At 39.9% G+C, this 19,038-nt stretch overlaps 1 protein-coding gene across 2 annotated transcripts; it reads left to right on the top strand.

Annotated features, from left to right (window-relative positions):
- Positions 1-5,747: 5,747 nt before the first annotated feature.
- BZW1 (basic leucine zipper and W2 domains 1) lies at positions 5,748-17,882 on the top strand. Of its 2 annotated transcripts, XM_015820801.1 has the most exons (11): positions 5,748-5,821; positions 7,174-7,350; positions 8,325-8,419; positions 8,805-8,870; positions 9,216-9,351; positions 10,383-10,492; positions 10,980-11,150; positions 12,895-13,041; positions 13,402-13,540; positions 17,227-17,349; positions 17,444-17,882. In XM_015820801.1, the coding sequence occupies exons 1-11, from the start codon at positions 5,758-5,760 to the stop codon at positions 17,473-17,475; spliced, it is 1,260 nt and encodes a 419-aa protein (XP_015676287.1). In that variant the 5' UTR covers positions 5,748-5,757; the 3' UTR covers positions 17,476-17,882. The 2 variants fall into 2 exon arrangements, with proteins under 2 accessions (XP_015676287.1, XP_029140845.1); XM_029285012.1 differs by lacking the exons at positions 5,748-5,821; positions 8,325-8,419 and adding an exon at positions 8,688-8,693 and having other exon boundaries at positions 7,273-7,350.
- The last annotated feature ends 1,156 nt before the right edge of the window (positions 17,883-19,038 follow it).

The following is a 19,038-nucleotide window of genomic DNA, read 5'->3' as shown; positions in this document are numbered from 1 at the left end:
TAGAAAAGTAGAAAATGGCCACTAAGTGGTAGCAAAAAAATTGGTTTCTCCTGTATCTCCAGTGACATGCAGAATTCATGGATTTGGGGTTTTGGTAGTATAGACATGATAACCCTAGCTGGGGTGTGTGTGTGGGGGGGGGTGGTACTTTATTGTAAATCTTGAAACATTTAAAGCAGGGATAAATATTTGCCTCTTTTGTTGTTTCTAACATTTGTTCCCTGTAGCATAAAGAGTAAAGCTGCCAAGTTGGCACTGTAGCTATCTGCCTTCTGTTTATTTTCGGTTGAAAGTCTGATGTGCCGTTTTTGACTCTTAATTTTTCTATAGTGCAGCTTAAGTCAAAAAGTGGACGAACAGCCTAACACTACATAATGAATCACAGAATTTGAATCCTAATCATAACCTGACACTTCCCCTCTTGTTAATAAGAACTTCATTAATATTTTATTAGTAATGATTGTGCCCCTGCATGAAGATGTTTAGTTATGTAGCCATATACGCTACTAAATTTACTTCCGAGTACAGTTTGGAAAGGAGCAAAATATACAAAAAAATCTACATCGCAGCATTCTTACAGCATTTATTAGAACATGGTCACTGCGGGTTTGCAGAGTGGATCTCAACTTTTATAGGCTTGAACCCTGCCCATTTCTTGCCAGGACAGCCGTGCAACTAAGATGTTATTCCCTATTGTGCTCTTCTCCGCAGAAAACTTGTGAACGGATCATTTTCCTGAGAAAGAGAGGCAGATGGTGATGAAAGCAGCAGCCCGATCCTTTTTTTCACTGGGCAGCTGATTCAGATAGCCCTTGGGCGTGCCAGGATGCAGGAAGGCCCCGCGTACGTCCTGGTTGTTATTAGATCGCCTTACCCAACCAGGCGCTCTCCAACGTGGGCTGGGAACTGTGTCCGCGACACTTTTGTAGCAAACTGGATTCCCTACAGTCAGACTGACATACTAGTTCAGGGGTAGGCAACCTTGGCTCTTTTATGACTCGTGGACTTCAACTCCCAGAATTCCTGAGCCAGCACAGCTGGCTCAGGAATTCTGGGAGTTGAAGTCCACGAGTCATAAAAGAGCCAAGGTTGCCTACCCCTGTACTAGTTTAAAGCATCGGACTAGATACCGGGAGACAGCGAGTTCTGCTTCCGTCGGAGGCACAAAGCGAGCTGGGTGACCTCGGGCCAGTTCCCCTCCCCCTCCCCCCAGTTCTAGCAAGCAACCAAAGACCAAGCCACTCCGAAACCTTGCCAAGAAAACTGCAGGGACTTGTCCAGCAGTCGGCCGAAGTCAGGAAAAAAACGACCAACAACGACAAATCTGCCGTAGGCCTCTCCTTGTCCTTTACCATGGCGGGAAAGGAACAAACCAGGCGCGACTGCCGAGCTGAGCTAAGCTGAGCTCAGCCGATGGCGCTGGGTTATCGTCTCCCCGCCATAGGCGACGCAGGCACGAATGGTGGTGTGTGTGTGTGTGTGTGTGTTTTTCCCCGGGGAGGGGGCCGTTTCCGTAAGTTCCCGCGTCATCTCTGCTTCTCGCGAGAGGTTGAGGGGGAGGAGACTGAAGAAACTACTGCCTTCAGCCACCTCTCCGTCCTCCTCGCGTCGCTGGTAAAGCTCGTGCTCCTTGGACGTTCCTTTCCTGCCTTAAAAGTCGGTGAGGCTCGAGACGGGGTGGGGGGGGCGGGCCTGGGGCCCTTCGGAACGCGCCTGGAGAGTAACGGCCGCGCCGGTCGGCCCTCTTCCCCCCCCCCTTCCCCACGTCCTCTGGCGCGGCCTGGCATGACCCTGTCGGGTAACAAAGCGGCGGCCTCTGTTGGTTGGTGACGCCGCCGTCGCCGTCGCGGGAGAGCTAAGAGAGAGACCCGTGGCGGCGGCGGCGGCGGCGGCGGCCGGGAGGAACACGCGGGACTCTTAAGCTAGCCGTGGCGGCGCTTGTGAGAGACCTCCCCCTTCCCTCGGCCATCGCTTCCACCTCCAGCAGCAGCGGCCGCCTCCGCCCGGAGGGCTCGGTGGGTAGAAGGAAGGAAGGAAAAGAAGGAGGGGGCCGCTGTGGGAGAGGAGAGGAGGAGGAGGGAGAACGGGGGGGGGGGGAAAGGTGCTTTCCCCTTCTACCCTAGGCAGCAGCTACGTTAGGTAGCAAAGGAAAAGAAGGAGCGCCGCACGGTGTCCCCGCGCGGCTCTTTTGCGGTGCGGGCTGAGGAGGAAGATTGCCAGGGCTCCCGAGGCTCCCTGGGCGGACCTGGAGGAGGAGCCCGGTAGTAACTTGATCAGCGAAGGCGAGAAATATAGATATTTGCGCTCTGTTAACGCGGTTATTATCCGCCTTTTCTTCCCCGGGTGCATATATGAGTGGTCGCCCTCTAAATAGGTTACTCTTTTTTTTTAAGTGGTCGAGCTGTATATGATTATATGATTTTTTTGATTATTTGATTATATGATTATATGATTTTTTTGATTATATGATTATATGATTTTTTCCTTTAATAATAGACTTTAAAAAAGACAGGGAAAGACGAATACTGCGTTTAATATTTTCCCCAAAGAGTTGAGAAATGGGCCTTGTAAGAAATGGCTTTGTTTCCCAAACTCTTTACTGCAGGGGTTCTCAACCTTGGCAACTTTTAAGACTTGTGGACTTCAATTCCCAGAATTCCTCAGCCAGCTTTGCTGGCTGAGGAATTCTGGGAATTGAAGTCCACAAGTCTTTAAAGTTGCCAAGGTTGAGAACCCCTGCTTTACTGGATGTTCAGTAAACTGGGATGAAGTATTAAAACGGGCACACAAACACACACACCAGGCACATTTTATACCCGTATATAGAGGGGGGAAATGGGAATCTTTTTATCCATTTTTAAAGTAGAAGGGGTGATGATCATGCTGGTTTTGCTCCGTTCTATCATTTTGCTTTCTCGAGATTACAAAGATGTAGTAGCATCATTCCAATTTCAAGGAGAAATACAATGCCTATTATAGGCCAAGAGGAAGGCATGGGAGAAATGTTGAAATTCATCCTGTGGAACCAACATTGATTGCCACGAATAATGGAAATGGGGCAGATAATTTCACTACCCTTTTTAGCTTTCCTTTTCCCATCATTGTTTGAGGAATCCTAATTTGTGATTTTAAGTCCACCCTAAGTTGTGGAACTCTTTTTGTTTCTTTTTGTCTTTTTGGCTGCATGTGGTTATTATCTCCTCTCCCTTATTAATGTTGAACATTTAGCATATAGCTGTGTGTGTACAATGTAAGTTGAATTGAGGCTCCCTTTTTTACTTGTAGATGATCATAGGAGATATACTTTTTACAGGATATTCGGTGTTGCAGTCTTTCCATTCCTAATTAGCTATTTTTTATATATATTGTTTTGCAGAATTTGTATTCAGGATTATAGTCATAATACACATGACGGGCACTAGTTTCTGAAAGACTGTTGTAGGTTATTAATAACTGCCTTACTATATACTGGTTTTAGTGTAAATACTGACATCCAGCTTGTCCTCATTTTATATTGATACAGAGCACTGGTAAAATCACATAAAGACTGAGCCTTTCTTTTTAAAGCAAACTCATCCCTGAATTAATTTTGAGGCTTCAGTAAAGATAATTGTTCTGGCTCCAATCTGTGAAATTTGTTAAATTATTGGTTCACGTGTTACTGAATTTGAATTTCTAGCATGATTTCAGTTGTGATTTTGAGAGTTGTGCCAATTATAATGTCACAGCTTGGAAATTGGGACAGCTGTAGGTAGAAGTAATCTGAAAAGAGAGAAGGGAGTTTCATGCAAAATATATTCGTGATGGATAAAGTTTGATTCATTTATCACAGCGGTTCTCAACCTGTGGGTCGCGACCCCATTTGGGGTCGATCGACCATTTCACGGGGGTTGCCAAGCAAGGCTGTCCGCCATTTTTTTTTCCCCTTTTCTGGCGGGTGCCTTACCTCCCTTGAGCTGGGCCAGCTGGTGGTCGGCCTGCTCCGTCTCTGCCGCTTGCCAGCTATGCCTCGGCCGGCGCAGGGGGTGGAACCACGCATGCGCAGCGCTCCCGGCAGGGAAAGTCCTCGACTTACGACCGGTTGGGTAGTCCTCAACTTACGACCAGTTTAGTCCTCGACTTACGACCGGTTTAGTCCTCGACTTACAACTGGTTTAGTCCTCGACTTACGACTGGTTGGGGTCGCGGCATTAAAAAGGTTGAGAACCACTGATCTATCAGGTTGAGTCACCAAAGATTTTTTGGACTGTAGTGGGTGTGAACAGTGTTACCTGTTAAGAAAAGCTTGCATTATAGTATTAATTAGCTTAACAGCATTTATTCATTGCCCATCAGCCTTAAGCAGCAATTTACATATTGATAGAAATTAGTTATTCCCTGCTTTCAGCTTTATAATCTAAAAATATCTTATACAGAAGGAAAATTTGATTTACAGACAAAATGGCAGCAAGGGAACTTGTTTCAAAATTGCTATATTTAATCAGGGAGGTACAGATAATCCCATAATCCACTGAGCAAATGCTCCTGGTCTTCACAAGAAAGATAGCAACTTGCAATTACACAAGTCATAACATTTGTATGCTGGTATCACTAGGTAGGTTTTCTGTCCTCATAGTGATGATAGAGCCCCCTTCACTAGTACAGCAACAGTGACAGAAGGCAGCAGTGCCTTGTTTCTTTTTGTTCCTATTCCTACTTATAACACTTGTAATAATAGAATTAATTAGAACAGATTGAACTAGAACAGTTTATAATAGAGAAGTGAATTTGAAAACATCTTCCTAGGTGATGACTCAGTGAAGGAGACTTGAAGTTGTCTTAAGACAGGGCAGTTAAAAAGCATACTTAGAATATTCTGTCAATAAAGCCTTAATATCCAGTCTCACAATAGAAAAGATACAGCTGTTCTGAACTGTGCTACAAGTAAGCCTTCCAAGATAGGAGGCAAGCTGGCTATCAAGATATATTTACAAACTCTTCATAATCAGAAGTCTACCAATGCAAAGAATGATTTTTAATTCTTACTGTGAACATTGCAGTTCTCCAGAAAAGTAACATATTATATATTAAAAAGTTGCCTTTTTCCCCTCAGTTCCCCCTTCCTAATGTTCTCTTTAAATGCAATAGGAATTATTAACTTGAGATAAGATTACAGATGATTGTTCTTACTTGTTATGCAATAATAAACCTGCCACCTTAGTAACTACCCCCCGAGATCCGGATGATTCCGGATCTCCTTACTTTCCGCCGCGCCCTCAAGACATGGCTTTTCCAGCAAGCGGGCCTGACCTAGGGAGGATTTTAGTTAGGGATGATTTTAATTACGACACAGCTACTAATATTTGGCTTTTAATTTGGTCTTAGAGGGGTTTTTATTTTGGTATTTATTAATTTTTTTTGGTATTTTATTGTTACTTGTTTTTAATATGCTGTGCACCGCCCTGAGTCCTTCGGGAGAAGGGCGGTATATAAATCTAAACAAATAAATAAATAAATAAATAAACTATGTATTATGTAAATCAGTAGTTTGCAGTTAACAAACTTGTTTCTGATTAATATTCCAGTTTTAAATATAAACATGGTTTAGGACTCATTTTTAATGGCATTGTAATCATGGTAATTTTGGAAACAGGGAAAAGCTATGTATTCTGATGTGTTTAGGTAGTAAATGTCTTGATCAAAACCTTTCTAAATCCTTAAGGATTATTTTCTTAACCAAAATATCTTCAATTTGTTGCTTATCACAGGGTATCTTTTATGAATAATCAAAAGCAGCAAAAGCCAACGCTATCAGGCCAGCGTTTTAAAACTAGGAAAAGAGGTAAGCATAGTCATATGCCTGTTTAATCAGTTTTTATCAATTACAAATTACCATATCACTGTAAAGATTGATTTGTAATATGTATTTTTGATGGTTTTATTAGTGAATCTTTTTGAATGTTTGTCCATTTATCTTTCCATTCTGTTAGACCTATTGAAAACATATTTATGTAGTGATAACCATAGGATCAACATCTCTGTTTTTTTCTGTATTACCAATTATTGAAATAATTATCAATATATTCCATCTAAAATCTTAAAAGTCATGAATTGGGTCCTGATTCCTATTCCTAGTCACTGATATTTAATCAATCTTTAGTCTTACAATTGTATTTCATGTATTAAATTCACACAAGACTGTTGAGTTAATGGAATCAATATTTGAGGAAATGTGCATTTTCACTTCTTCAAAAAAGTTGATTGCTAATAAACAGAATGATTGGGCAATCTGAGGAAAGGTTTAACCAGGGCCATACTGTATTTGTTTCATTTTATGCTGCAGGTACAGATACTCCTTGATTTATGACCACAATGGAGCCGCAAACCTCTGTTGTTATGCAAGGCAGTTAAATGAGTTGCACCCCATTTTACAACCTTTTTTGCCACAGATACATAAATCACCTCAGTTGTTAAGTGAATCATGCAGTTGTTAAGCAAATCCGGCTTCCTCCATGGACTTTGCTTGTTGGAAGCTGGTTGGGAAGGTCACAGATGGTGATCATATGAGCCTGGGACAGTGCAACTATCTATCATAAATACATGCCAGTTGCCAAGTGCCTGAATTTTGACCACGGGGATGCTGCAACAGTCGTAAGTGTGTAGACTGATCATAAGTCACTTTTTTCAGCACTTTTCAGACTTCGAATGCTTACTAAACGAATGCCTGTAAGTCGAAGGCTAACTATAGTAATAAAGCATACGATACTTAATTTTATTAATTTTATCATATATGATAAGAGAGAGAGAGAGCTTGGGCTCTGCAACAAGAGAACAACCCTGATTTTGATCATAGTTAAAAGAAATATGGACCTGAGTGAAAGAGACTCATGAATTGAATTTGTGAGCCCATATTGCATTAGGGAAGCTATCTCTTGTCTACCGAAAATTGTGTTGATTTCTGACACATGGTGAATTAACACAATTTGCACAGTGTTTTTGAGTTTGTTTAAACTCAAAGATGGTTGCTTTGGATTTACAGCACAGGCCTACCGCTCATTGAAGTCAAGATGTTGTGGCTTCCCTGGGAACCTTTCCTTTCCTTTTGGCTTCTCTGATTCTCGGCATGAAATGAATAACTCCAATTACCTTGACTTTCTTTTCAGATACATTTACAGTATTCTTTTTTTATTGCAGATGAAAAAGAGAGGTTTGACCCCACTCAGTTTCAGGACTGCATTATTCAAGGTTTAAATGAAACTGGCAGTGATTTGGAAGCAGTAGCAAAATTCCTTGATGCTTCTGGAGCAAAACTTGATTATCGCCGCTATGCAGAGACACTCTTTGACATTCTGGTGGCCGGTGGAATGCTGGGCAAGTATCTTTATTTTGTTCAGAATTTTTATTAATTTAACAAAGCATAAAATACAAAAATATAAAGAAAGATGAAAGGTAAAATAGAGGAGCAAAAGGGGAAGAAAGAAAAGTGTAGGGTGGGGGGGGGGAAGAGCAAGTATCTCTATTGACTATTCAGTTTATGATCACATGGATGCACTATGAAAAATTCTAATTGGTTTTCCCCCCCAGAATTGCTTGTATACATATACAAATTGAAAGTGATAGTAGTATTCAAAGCAAAATATAGAATAGAGGCAATGTATGCTGCAGTGTGATCATTTTAGGATAGCTGTTGGAAGAAAAATCATGGCTCAAATTGGGTCTGAACAAAGCTGTCAGTTGGCTTTCGGTATTCTTCAAAAAATACTGTAAGATATGGATCAGGTTCATTTGCCTACCCCAGTGATGGCGAACCTTTTAGAGACCGAGTGCCCAAAAATTGGCCCCGCCCTTGCTCTGCCCCCTGCTCACAGGACCACTCACCACCTCCAGGGTCCGTCGCAGATTGCCCAGGCAGCCCAGCAGCACCATGGTGGCCACGCCCTCTGCCCGCGCCTTGCAGCATCAACTGTGCATGAGGCGTGAGGGCAGAGTCTTGTCTACGCTGCCTGGCTGCCATGTCCTTGGCTGCACTGCTCCGCGTGGGCCACACTCGGGGGCGACTCTCCTCCAGGAGGGCTGCTGGTGAGGGGGTCGCAGGGGGAGGCAAGACTGGGGCAACGGCACATGTCCCCACAGAGAGGGCTCCAAGTGCCGCCTCTGGCACCCGTGCCATAGGTTCACCACCACTGGCCCTACCCAATCCTAGAAAATTTAATTTCATTTGCAGTAAATCCAGTATATTGTGTATTATTTGAAGTTTGACTGTTTCAGCAAAGATGATCTTGTAAACCAGAACAACTTCTCTTACAGTTATTTTTCTTATAATTGAAATAATCAATTTTTAACAGCCCCCGGTGGTACCCTGGCAGATGACATGATGCACACAGACGTCTGTGTATTTGCTGCACAAGAAGACCTAGAAACAATGCAAGCATTTGCTCAGGTTTGCGTGTTTTCTTGCATTATTTTCCTTGATCCTGTTTTTCTATAGTATAATACATTAGTATAGTAAAACTATGTGAATGATTGGTAATTGAGCATTTTATTTCTTAAGCCGGATCATTTTCATTTATTTTTATCTCACCTTTATTAGTTTTATAAATAACTACTATAATTAACTAACTCAAGGCAATGAACACACTCCTTTCTTCTCCTATTTTCCCCACCAGAGTAACCCTGTGAGGCGGGTTGAGCTGAGAGAGAGTGACTAGCCCAAAGTCATCCAATCAGTTTTCTTACCTAAGGCAGAACTAGAACTCACACTCTCCTGATTTCTAGCCTGTTGCTTTAACCACTACACCAAACTGGCTCTCTTACCTATTTTACAGGTCTTTAACAAGCTGATCAGGCGATACAAATACCTGGAAAAAGGCTTTGAGGATGAAGTTAAAAAGGTATTCAATGAAAACTAGATTTTATCTTATCTTGCCCAAAAATGGATTTTATTATATGTAAGTAAATAAGTAGTATTAGACTGTCTGCTTCTGCTAGTCATTTTCAAGCTGGGGGAAAAGGGGGAAAAAGTTTCATCCACTTTATAACGGTTTTATTTTCTGGTTGCCACGTGTGCATGTGTATACACGTTGAGAGAGGAAAGTAATTACAAATGTCTTAAGCAATGTAACGTGGAAAAGTGATGGTTTTTTGATCACTGTCATATAAAATCCTTTATAATGCTGTAGTACGGCTTCAGTATCTCATTTATTTCAAAATGTTTGTTACTGTATTTCCTCTTGTAGTTGCTGCTCTTCTTGAAAGGTTTTTCAGAGTCTGAGCGGAACAAATTGGCCATGCTGACGGGTATTCTTCTGGCCAACGGGACACTTAATGCATCAATTCTCAACAGCCTGTATAATGAGAATCTTGTGAAAGAAGGTAATTACAGAAATCTTGCCTCTGATACGGCTTCTTTCATAGAAGAACCAACTTCCTCACTTACTGCTGTTTCGTAGTGGAGGCAGTCCTTGTCTTATGACCAGTCGCTTAGCTACCGTTCTAAGTTCTGATGTACCCCTCCAAAGATACTTATGACTGGTTCTGATGGATTATCCCCCCACTGAAATGACCACATTTCAGGCATTCAACAACTGGCCCACATTTATGGCCATTTGCAGTGTCCCATGGTCATGTGACCAAATTTATGATATTTTTGTGGAAAAGCAGCATTTCCAGTTTTTGGAAAAAATCTAAAGCGAACAATGGACTTACTTTCTCAACTGCGGATTCATTTAATCAAGTGATTTGCTTAGTGACTACCACAAAAAAGTAAAATTGAGGTAACCACGTGATGACCTGCTTTACAACCATCACAACTTATGATCATAATGGGTAATCTTTGTTACAGTTATACATCAAGGATTACCTGCGTGTTTGGGGACATTATGCATTTAGTTTAAAACTAAAATTGCTTCTAAAGTTGAAACATAAGCTACAGAAATCTGACAAGGGCAAAATAAAAATAATATTAAACAGCAATTGAGGCCAAGGAGCACTGTATTTGCGTTGTCACCATAGAAATTTGTTGAGTTCCATTGTGTTACATAGTATTAGGTAATTGTCAAACCCCTCTCTAAGGGGGATGGGCAGTTCAAAAATGTGAAAAATAAAATAAATCATACTTTTCTAATGATTTTAAGAACCTCAGCTCCTGCAGGGAGCATGTGTTTCAGTAATAGGGCAGCAAAAACCTGAAAATATTGCTTGGTATAATCCTGATGTTAACATTATTGAGACTCACTTTGACACTTTCCTCTTGGAAAGTCTATTGTAAGTGATAGCATATGAAGGAGTTCCATGATCTAAATGTATTGTTGGCTAGATAATACGTGGAAAGCCTGTAGGAGGAAAGGATGATACCCATTCACACTGTGAAGTCTTAAAAAGTAATTGTGTGATTTTCTGTGCAGGTGTTTCAGCAGCCTTTGCAGTAAAATTGTTCAAATCATGGATAAATGAAAAAGATATCAATGCAGTTGCTGCTAGCCTTCGTAAAGTCAATATGGATAATAGGCTGATGGTAAGTGGGTAGGGTTTTATAGTCAAAATGAAACATCTGTTACTCAGGCAGGGAGTAGAATATTGTTTTTTTAACTTGCAGGAGGACCCAGATTCCCCTTCCACTACTCAATGATTGTCCGGTATTCGTAGATTCATGCCTGAAGAACATCTGATAGTTTAATTCATTATTGCATATTTAATTTTTTAAAAAAAAATCATCTGAATTTGATTCTTTACAGTTCACTCTGGTTTTGGCACTTTGGTACATTTAGTAAATCTTGATTTGAATTCAATGTTTTAATACAATTTTTGACATAGTCCTCAAGGGAACCTGATAGGAAAATGTAATAAAAAGTAAGATGAGACTTCTCATATCTACATGAAAATAGGAAAGCAGGAAAATTAATGTTATTTTGAATATTTCCATGCATTAAACAAGGATGAATCTTTGTGCCAAGCACTTGCATGTATAGTGCCTTAATATTTGCAAAAAACATGTGTTTCAGGAACTCTTTCCAGCCAACAAGCAAAGTCTTGAACATTTTACAAAATACTTCACTGATGCAGGATTGAAGGAACTTTCTGAATATGTTCGGAACCAGCAGTGCATCGGGGCTCGTAAAGAATTACAGAAAGAGCTTCAAGAGCAGATGTCACGAGGGGATCCCTTCAAGGATGTAAGTATGGTTANAAACATGTGTTTCAGGAACTCTTTCCAGCCAACAAGCAAAGTCTTGAACATTTTACAAAATACTTCACTGATGCAGGATTGAAGGAACTTTCTGAATATGTTCGGAACCAGCAGTGCATCGGGGCTCGTAAAGAATTACAGAAAGAGCTTCAAGAGCAGATGTCACGAGGGGATCCCTTCAAGGATGTAAGTATGGTTAGCTGGCAAACATAGATGAATTCTGTAAGATCTTAATGGAATACCAGAATTATGGAAATAGCCTTTTTAACTGAGTCCCTAATAGTACACATTAGGTATAATAGCACAATAATAATTTTGGTAAATTAAATTCTTAAGATTCATCAAATATCTTATTTTTCTTCAGTGTAAAAGATTGTGCTTTATTGAAAAGTGCTTAGAAAAACCTAGCTACATTGACTGATCTCAGAAGCTAACTAGGATGAGATTTGGTTAGTTTTTGGACAAAGATCTAGAAATCTTGGGGCTATTAATTAGACTGAGAAATTGAACATATACTCTGAAAGAATTGAACACATATCCTGAAAGAAGGTAATGGCAAACTACTTTCAGAAAACTGGATGGATATAGTCACAGGCATGTGAGGACAGCTCCAGGGGATTTATATCTTTTAAGATTACTGTCAGTATGTTACTTCTGCAAACATTTACTTTAGAAACTTAAATAATAATTCATAAATATTTGAATGCATAATGTTATGCATAATTGTACAAGTAACCTTAACTATTCGTTTAGTGGCCGTTCAAAGTTACAACAGTGCTGAAAAAAGTGACTTGACTGGTTTTCACATGACCGTTGTAGCATCCCCATGATCAAAATTCAGGCATGTGTATATGACTGTTGCAGTACCCTGGGTCATGAGATCACCATTTGTAACTTTCCTAGCCAGCTTCCAATAAGCAAAGCCAATGGGGGAAACTGGATTCGCTTAACAACTGCATGATTCACTTAACGGCTGCAATGATTCATTTAACAATTGTGGCAAAAAAGGTTGTCAAATGGGATGTAACTCACTTAGCAACTGCCTTGTTTAGCAGTTAAAAGCAATTTTTTGGAATCAAATCCAAAGCATTCCACTGCTCTTTTGGCTATTGTTAACGGTATGCCTATGATTGCTGTCCACTCTTGAGGTGTTCAGTTTTAACAATTCTTTTATGGTAATGGAGGGAAGCCATTTGACCATGCCATTTGACTAATGTTCATAACTTTCTTTCTAACATCTAGCAATTATTCCCTACTGTTAACGTGCCTTGAGCAGCGCAGAGAAAATTTGTTTCAGGAAAAAAGAACACTCTTTTCAGTCTTGAGTCTGATATTTCACTGTGATGTTCAGTAGCAATTCAAAATAGGTTATAAGTGGTGTTTTTTACATTGATCATACTGCTAAATTTGCTAATGTCTGTATATGTTTGTTAAATAAAATTGTTATTCTGGCACAGTTAAATTTGAATAAAGAATAATGACAAGCCCGCCATTTCAAAATTTGTATGGTGAACCAATGTAAGGTCAAAACGTTGTCAGATTCCTCTGTCCCATTTTCATACTTTCAGGTGGCAGATCAAAGGGGAAGCTATATTCAGATTTACTTGGACTTGAGTATAGTGATGTTCAAGACCTTGCTTGATTTGGATTCATACATAGATTTGGTTAAAGTCCTGTTTATATCGAGAGAAATATCTGGACGAGACTAATGTGCAAATCTGGTTGCCTAGATCATACCATATGTCAAGGAAGAAATGAAGAAAAACAACATATCAGAGCAGACCGTAATTGGCATCATCTGGTCTAGTGTAATGAGCACTGTGGAATGGAACAAAAAAGAGGAACTCGTCGCAGAACAAGCCATTAAGCACTTGAAGGTATAAGCTCATTTATAGGATTAGCTTTTAAATATTTTTTCCAGTCTGTTGCAGATATCTATCATCCATCTATCTATCTTTTTCAGAATGTTTTGTCTGAGGTTTTCCTGAAGTAATTTTTTTTCAGAGTAATCTTGTTTTTAAAAAAAGTAGACTTATTGGTATTAAGAAACTACTCCAAAGATTCTAAGATACTGTATGTTTCTTGACAATATTATTTTTGTCTTTATAAGAATTAGAAAAGGCAACTTAAGCAACTGTTAGTTTTTTAATAACTCTATTCTCCATGGCTAAGATGAAGCAAATGTTTAAATGCAAGTTAGGAAATTATTTATGACAAAGCCTCTCCTATCTTCTCAGCAATACAGCCCTCTTCTTGCTGCCTTTACAACCCAAGGTCAGTCTGAACTGACTCTGTTGCTAAAGATTCAAGAGTACTGTTACGACAACATCCATTTCATGAAAGCCTTCCCGAAAATAGTGGTGCTCTTCTACAAAGGTAATATATAACAAATCAGTCTCTTTTCAAAGCAAAAGAAGTCAATGTATAATCTTGGTTTCTGGTGTTAATCAACCAGCTCTATATTCAGGAATACATTTGGAGCCTCTTATTCCAGTAAAGTCTTTTAGGTTTATGGAAAGCTGTAGAGGTTAAATAATTCATAAGCAGTACCGCATCTTTTATTGCAAGATAATTATCAATAATTTCTGTTTTGCTCTAGAGATTAATGGTTTGTGCTACGAGTTATTGCATGGGACAAAACTCAGTCAGGGGCTCTGTGAAATAAATAATAAAATTCTGTGAAAGTGACTTTTCCTTAGAGCATTTCCCCACAATTGTCCAATGTTTAAAGAATGCCTGTAAACAGCATGTGGCCTGGCATTCTTTGAGTAAAACAGGCATTCTTTGGACATTGGACAATGTGTGTGTGTGTGTGTGTGTGTGTGTGTCACTCCTAAGACTATTCTGTTGCAAAAAAAAGAGCACAGTTCTTTTATTTCTCCTTTTCCTAAAAACTGTTCCATAAGGTCAGAAATCCTTTTTTTTTGGGGGGGGGGGGACTTCAGAAGAAGAATGGCACTAGGCTTCCCTCTTGATGCAGCAAGTGCCTCTGGAAGAAATCCTTCTGTTTGTAGAAGGGGGAGCATGCTGGGTTATACTCACAAATAGGATATTCTTATAGTGCATCTTATAAAACAAAGGTAGTCAACTTGTGACTCTCTAGATCAGGGGTCCCCAACCCCTGGTCTGTGGACCAGTACCAGGCTGTGGCATGCCAGCAACCGGGCCGCATAAACAAAGCCCCATCTGCGGGATGCAGGCAGCACACAAAACCACCCCTCGTCCGGTCTGCAGAAAAAGCTCTCTCCACGTAACCGGTCCCTGGTGCCCAAAAGGTTGGGGACCTCTGATCTAGATGCTGATGAAAGGTTCCATTCTCTCTTGCCAGATTAATTAAAGTCCCCGCTTTCTTTTACAATTAATCTGAAAGGGTTAATCTGATGCAAAATACACCGCCCTCCCCCCCCTATGCTTTTGGTATTTGCCTGAAAATGGGAAGGGTTGTAATCTGCTGGCATGTCTAGTCCTCTTTCCAGTTTAAAACAAGATTGAGAAAGCCTGCATTCTCACATTCTTTCCAGTTCCTTAATAGAAGCTCACTTTCAAGTGACATGAGCAAGGTTTAAAACTTAATTGGATGCAGCCCATTTTGAACTTTATTTCTTTCCCTCTCCCCCAGTTCAGTCCTGTTCTGTTCAACCTTTGGGGTTATATTGATGGATACATTTCTGAGCCCCTTTACATAAGTTTTTCCTGATATACTGCTGGTTTTGAAAGATTTTTTAAGAATACAGATAGTCCTCAAGGTACGATTACGATAGGACTGGGATTGCTATCGATAAGCATTCGGGTTACAAAGCATGATGTCACATGACTGCATTACTTAGCGGCAGCAATCCTGACAGTCCTTGTATTGGTCCAAACAAGATATCTGTTTTAATCCTGCTCTTCTCAAACAGATAAACGCCAAAGAACGGGATAATATTCAGATTATTTTATTCCTCAGGAATCTCAAACAATAATTTACAGTCAAGAAGAGTTCTTCTGATGAACATATCATAACCTTTCTCCATTCTTTTGGGTGAAAAATTAATGGTAGACTCACCCCATGGCTCTTATGGGACACATCACCTCGTGTCTGTCTTCACAAAGGCTTCTTTCACAAGCTGGCACGTAGCCAGGATATCCTGTGATGAACTTAGTGGCCCCTCCCACTGACTTGTTAAACATAGGATTCACTGAACAGCTAAGACTGCATTACCCATAGGCTATCTCTTAAGGAGACAGCGCTTAACCCTTTAAATGCCAAACATTCTAACATACAGTTCTCATAGCTAATATATGCTCTGACCAGATGATTACATAACTGGTCCAGCACAGTCCTGGTTACCATCTTAATCCCAGGATGTATGGGTCTTAAGTGGGAAATGGTGGGAATCCCAGATAAAATGCCCCGGGAGTTACACAGATGCCAAGGGGGATGGTATTGCCACAGCCACTGGAGAATGCAGCCAGTTAGGTGGGCTCTGCAGGAGAGCTGGCAGGGCCATTAGGAAGGTTTTCTGAAGGCAGTGGGGTTATATTGAGTATGAGATCCTTGTAGCAATTTTCTTGGGGGACAAGATGATGGGAGCAACTTACTGGGGTGATTTGTGATCTTCCCTGCCAGCTTCCCCATTGCTGGTGAGAAGCACGGCTTGCTGCAACACTGTGATTGTGAGCTAAGCATTTAGAATGCAATCACATGACTGGGGATGCTGCGATGGCTGGAACCTGGGGGTCCAGTCATAAATCCATTGTTTCAGAACTACCATAGCTTTGAACAGTCACTAAAGGAATGGATGTTAGCCAAGGCATGCCTGTAGATAAATATATCCTGGCAGTGTTGGGATGGGCTTTTAAGGGTATGATCATTTGCAAGTGTTTGGGATTAGAATTTTCAGAAGGAGCTGTTTGGGAGGGGGAGGGGACTCTTTTGTCTTTAGTTTGTTAAACCTAAATAAAGGTTTACCAATCTTTGGGGATGGAAGAGGTATAAAAGATAGCACTTTTGTTTCCTTAGTGAAATTAATTGCATTTTCTACAGAAGCAAAATGGGGGAACATTGTAAACAGCTGGTGAATTATTCTTGATTTTAATGATTTTGATTTTGATTTTTTTACAAAACGTTAAAATGAAATAATAGGAATATAACATACGTATCCTTAATATAATTGTAAACATCCAGTAAAAACAATTTGCTGATGATAAAAGCTTAGGAGAAATTTAAATTGGTCATAGAATCACCATAATAGAGTACAAAAATCAGAATCATTATATTAAGTATTCAAATTGCTTCCCGTGTTATCTATCTATAATAATCACAGCCCTCATTAGAGAAGTTAATTGGGGATAGTTAACACAAAGAGTAGGTGGAATTGATGGTAGATCAGAATTCAAATTAGTGACTCAGAAATGGGCTTCCTGGACTGTGCATGGAGCAAGGCAAGCCATTTTATTTCCAGAAATGAAACAGCTTCAGAACATCCAGAATGCAACATTTGGTGAGAAAACTAAAACATTTTAAACATACTTCACTATTCCATGCCCAGGATGGCATGTTTTGCACTCTGCTATGCGATGATTGAATGACTTTGGACTAATGGTAGCTTTCTGAATGTTTGGAATGATTTGCAGTGTGCAAAATGATACTCAGAGGTATTTTGAAGCAGAAAATAAAAGAAATCCCTTCTGATTTAGCCACCGTTAAGATTCTTTTCCATCAGATACCATAAGCTACTGTTGAAATTATAAGAATATTTTGCAGATGATTCATAAAGCCATTATATTTTTAAGAGTACGGCACTTAATTTGCTTTGTTTTAACTGCATGGGGTTTGTTTTAGCAACTCTTGTGAAAGAATCTCCTGAACTTCATTTTAATGCAGAATTTGCGATAGTTATCTTTGGGGGGAGAGGGTCTTGAAGAAAATGACCTGTTTTTTCCCCCCTCTCAAGGAGTCACATACTGGATTTCTGTAGAAAAAGTCTTGCCTGACCCAGAAAGCAGGCAAAGACACTAGTCCTCCCTTCATTGTTTGTGGGATGTGTTGCCTGACAGCCCTGTTGTTTTGCTTTCCACAGCTGAGGTACTCAGTGAAGAACCCATCCTGAAATGGTATAAAGATGCACACCTTGCCAAAGGAAAGAGTGTCTTTCTGGAACAAATGAAAAAGTTTGTAGAATGGCTCAAAAATGCAGAGGAAGGCAAGTAATCCTACTGTTATTAAACTAGTAATTGCTAGATAACCCTGAATATCATAAAACATACTCAAGCTGAAATACTTTGTTTGTCTTTCAGAATCGGAGTCTGAAACTGAAGAAGGTGACTAAGTTGTCAAAATGTCAACAGTAAAGCAAACAGGAGCGGTAGATAAAGCGTCATGTTTTGTGTCCTTCTGATTCTTACATCCTACCTCCCTTTATCAAGCATGATATAAGGGCTCTCATAGCAAATTTATGTTTGCATTTTCTAGGGTCCTTAGAAAACACTGAAATTAGGTTTTTAAAGCCATGTGTTAGTAGCTTACAGGAGCTCTAGATTTGATTCTAACATTGCATTAATCCTTTCAGTTACATTCTACCTCCTGTATTTTCTACTGTAACATAATTTAAGGCCTTCCACAACTTAAATTCATTTTATCCCTGGGTTTTCTATAAAGGTTTACAGTAGACATGGAAAATGAAATTTGTTATAAAATTCTGTTTGCAGATTAAACTATACAAGTATCCAAAATCTAGAAACCCTATTTGTTTGATTTTGTTTGAAAGAGAACTAGACTAAGAATAGGTTCTCCTACACCACTGCCTTCTGTCCTCTCAGCTTCTTGGTTTTGATACTCTTGCACTTTTTAGACAGCCCTTAAAATGTCTCTTCACGGATTAAGAGTTAATGAAAACACAAACAATTTGAGATTAAATCTTGCAATTGAGTGCTATGCAGAAATGATTTGCAGTGACCAGCTAAGAATGCTATGGCAAGGAGAAAAAAAACGTCTTTTGACCTTTCTAGCTAAAAAATTAAATTGATTTCATTCATAATGCAGCTCATAATATGCAAATTGTACAATGGTTTAAATTGAATCTTTAAAAATTCAAAACAGGTTATTTTAAAGTTGAAACTGATTCAGAGCATTTTGCTTGCTGCTAAATTTGCTAGCTAGTTTGTATTTTAGGCTCAGAATCTCAGAATCAGAATAGAGGTGGAAGGACCCTTGGAGGTCTTCTAGTCCAGCCTTCTGCTTAAGCAGGAGGTCCTATACTATTTCAAACAAGTGACTGTCCAGTCTCTTCTTAAAAACCTCCAGTGATGAAGCACCCACAACATCTGAAGGCAAGTTGTTCCACTGGTTAATTGTCCTCAAACTGCTTGGAAGTTTCTCCTTAATTCCAGGTTGCTTCTCTCCTTGATTAGTTTCCATCCATTGTTTCTTGTCCTGCCTACAGGTGCTTTGGTAAATAAATTGACCCCCTCCTTTTTTGTGGCAGCCACACAAATACTGGAATACTGCTATCATGTCCCTCCTAGTCCTTTTCTCTAGACTAGCCAAACTTAAATCCTGCAACCGTTCTTCGTATATTTTAGTCTCCAGGCCTTTAATCGTTTTAGTTGCTCTTCTTTGCACTTTCCCCCCAAAGTCTCAACATCTTTTTTGTAATGTGACCAAAACTGGATGCAGTATTCCAGGTATGGTCTTACTTAGGCTTTATAAAGTGGTACTAATACTTCACGTGATTTTGATTCTATGCCTCTGTTTATACAACCAAGGATTATATTAGCTTTTTTAACTGCTGCCACACACTGTTGGCTCATGTTTAGGAGATTGTCCACTAGGACTCCAAAGTCCCTCTCACAGTTACTGTTTTTGAGCCAGGTTTCGCTTAATCTTTCATTTT

Source organism: Protobothrops mucrosquamatus, unplaced genomic scaffold, assembly GCF_001527695.2.
Source record: "Protobothrops mucrosquamatus isolate PMUCROS unplaced genomic scaffold, P.Mucros_1.0 scaffold1184, whole genome shotgun sequence".
Taxonomy (NCBI): Eukaryota; Metazoa; Chordata; class Lepidosauria; order Squamata; family Viperidae; genus Protobothrops; species Protobothrops mucrosquamatus.
The sequence above is the reverse complement of the archived record's forward strand: the minus strand, read 5'-3'. Positions and strand labels throughout refer to the sequence as shown.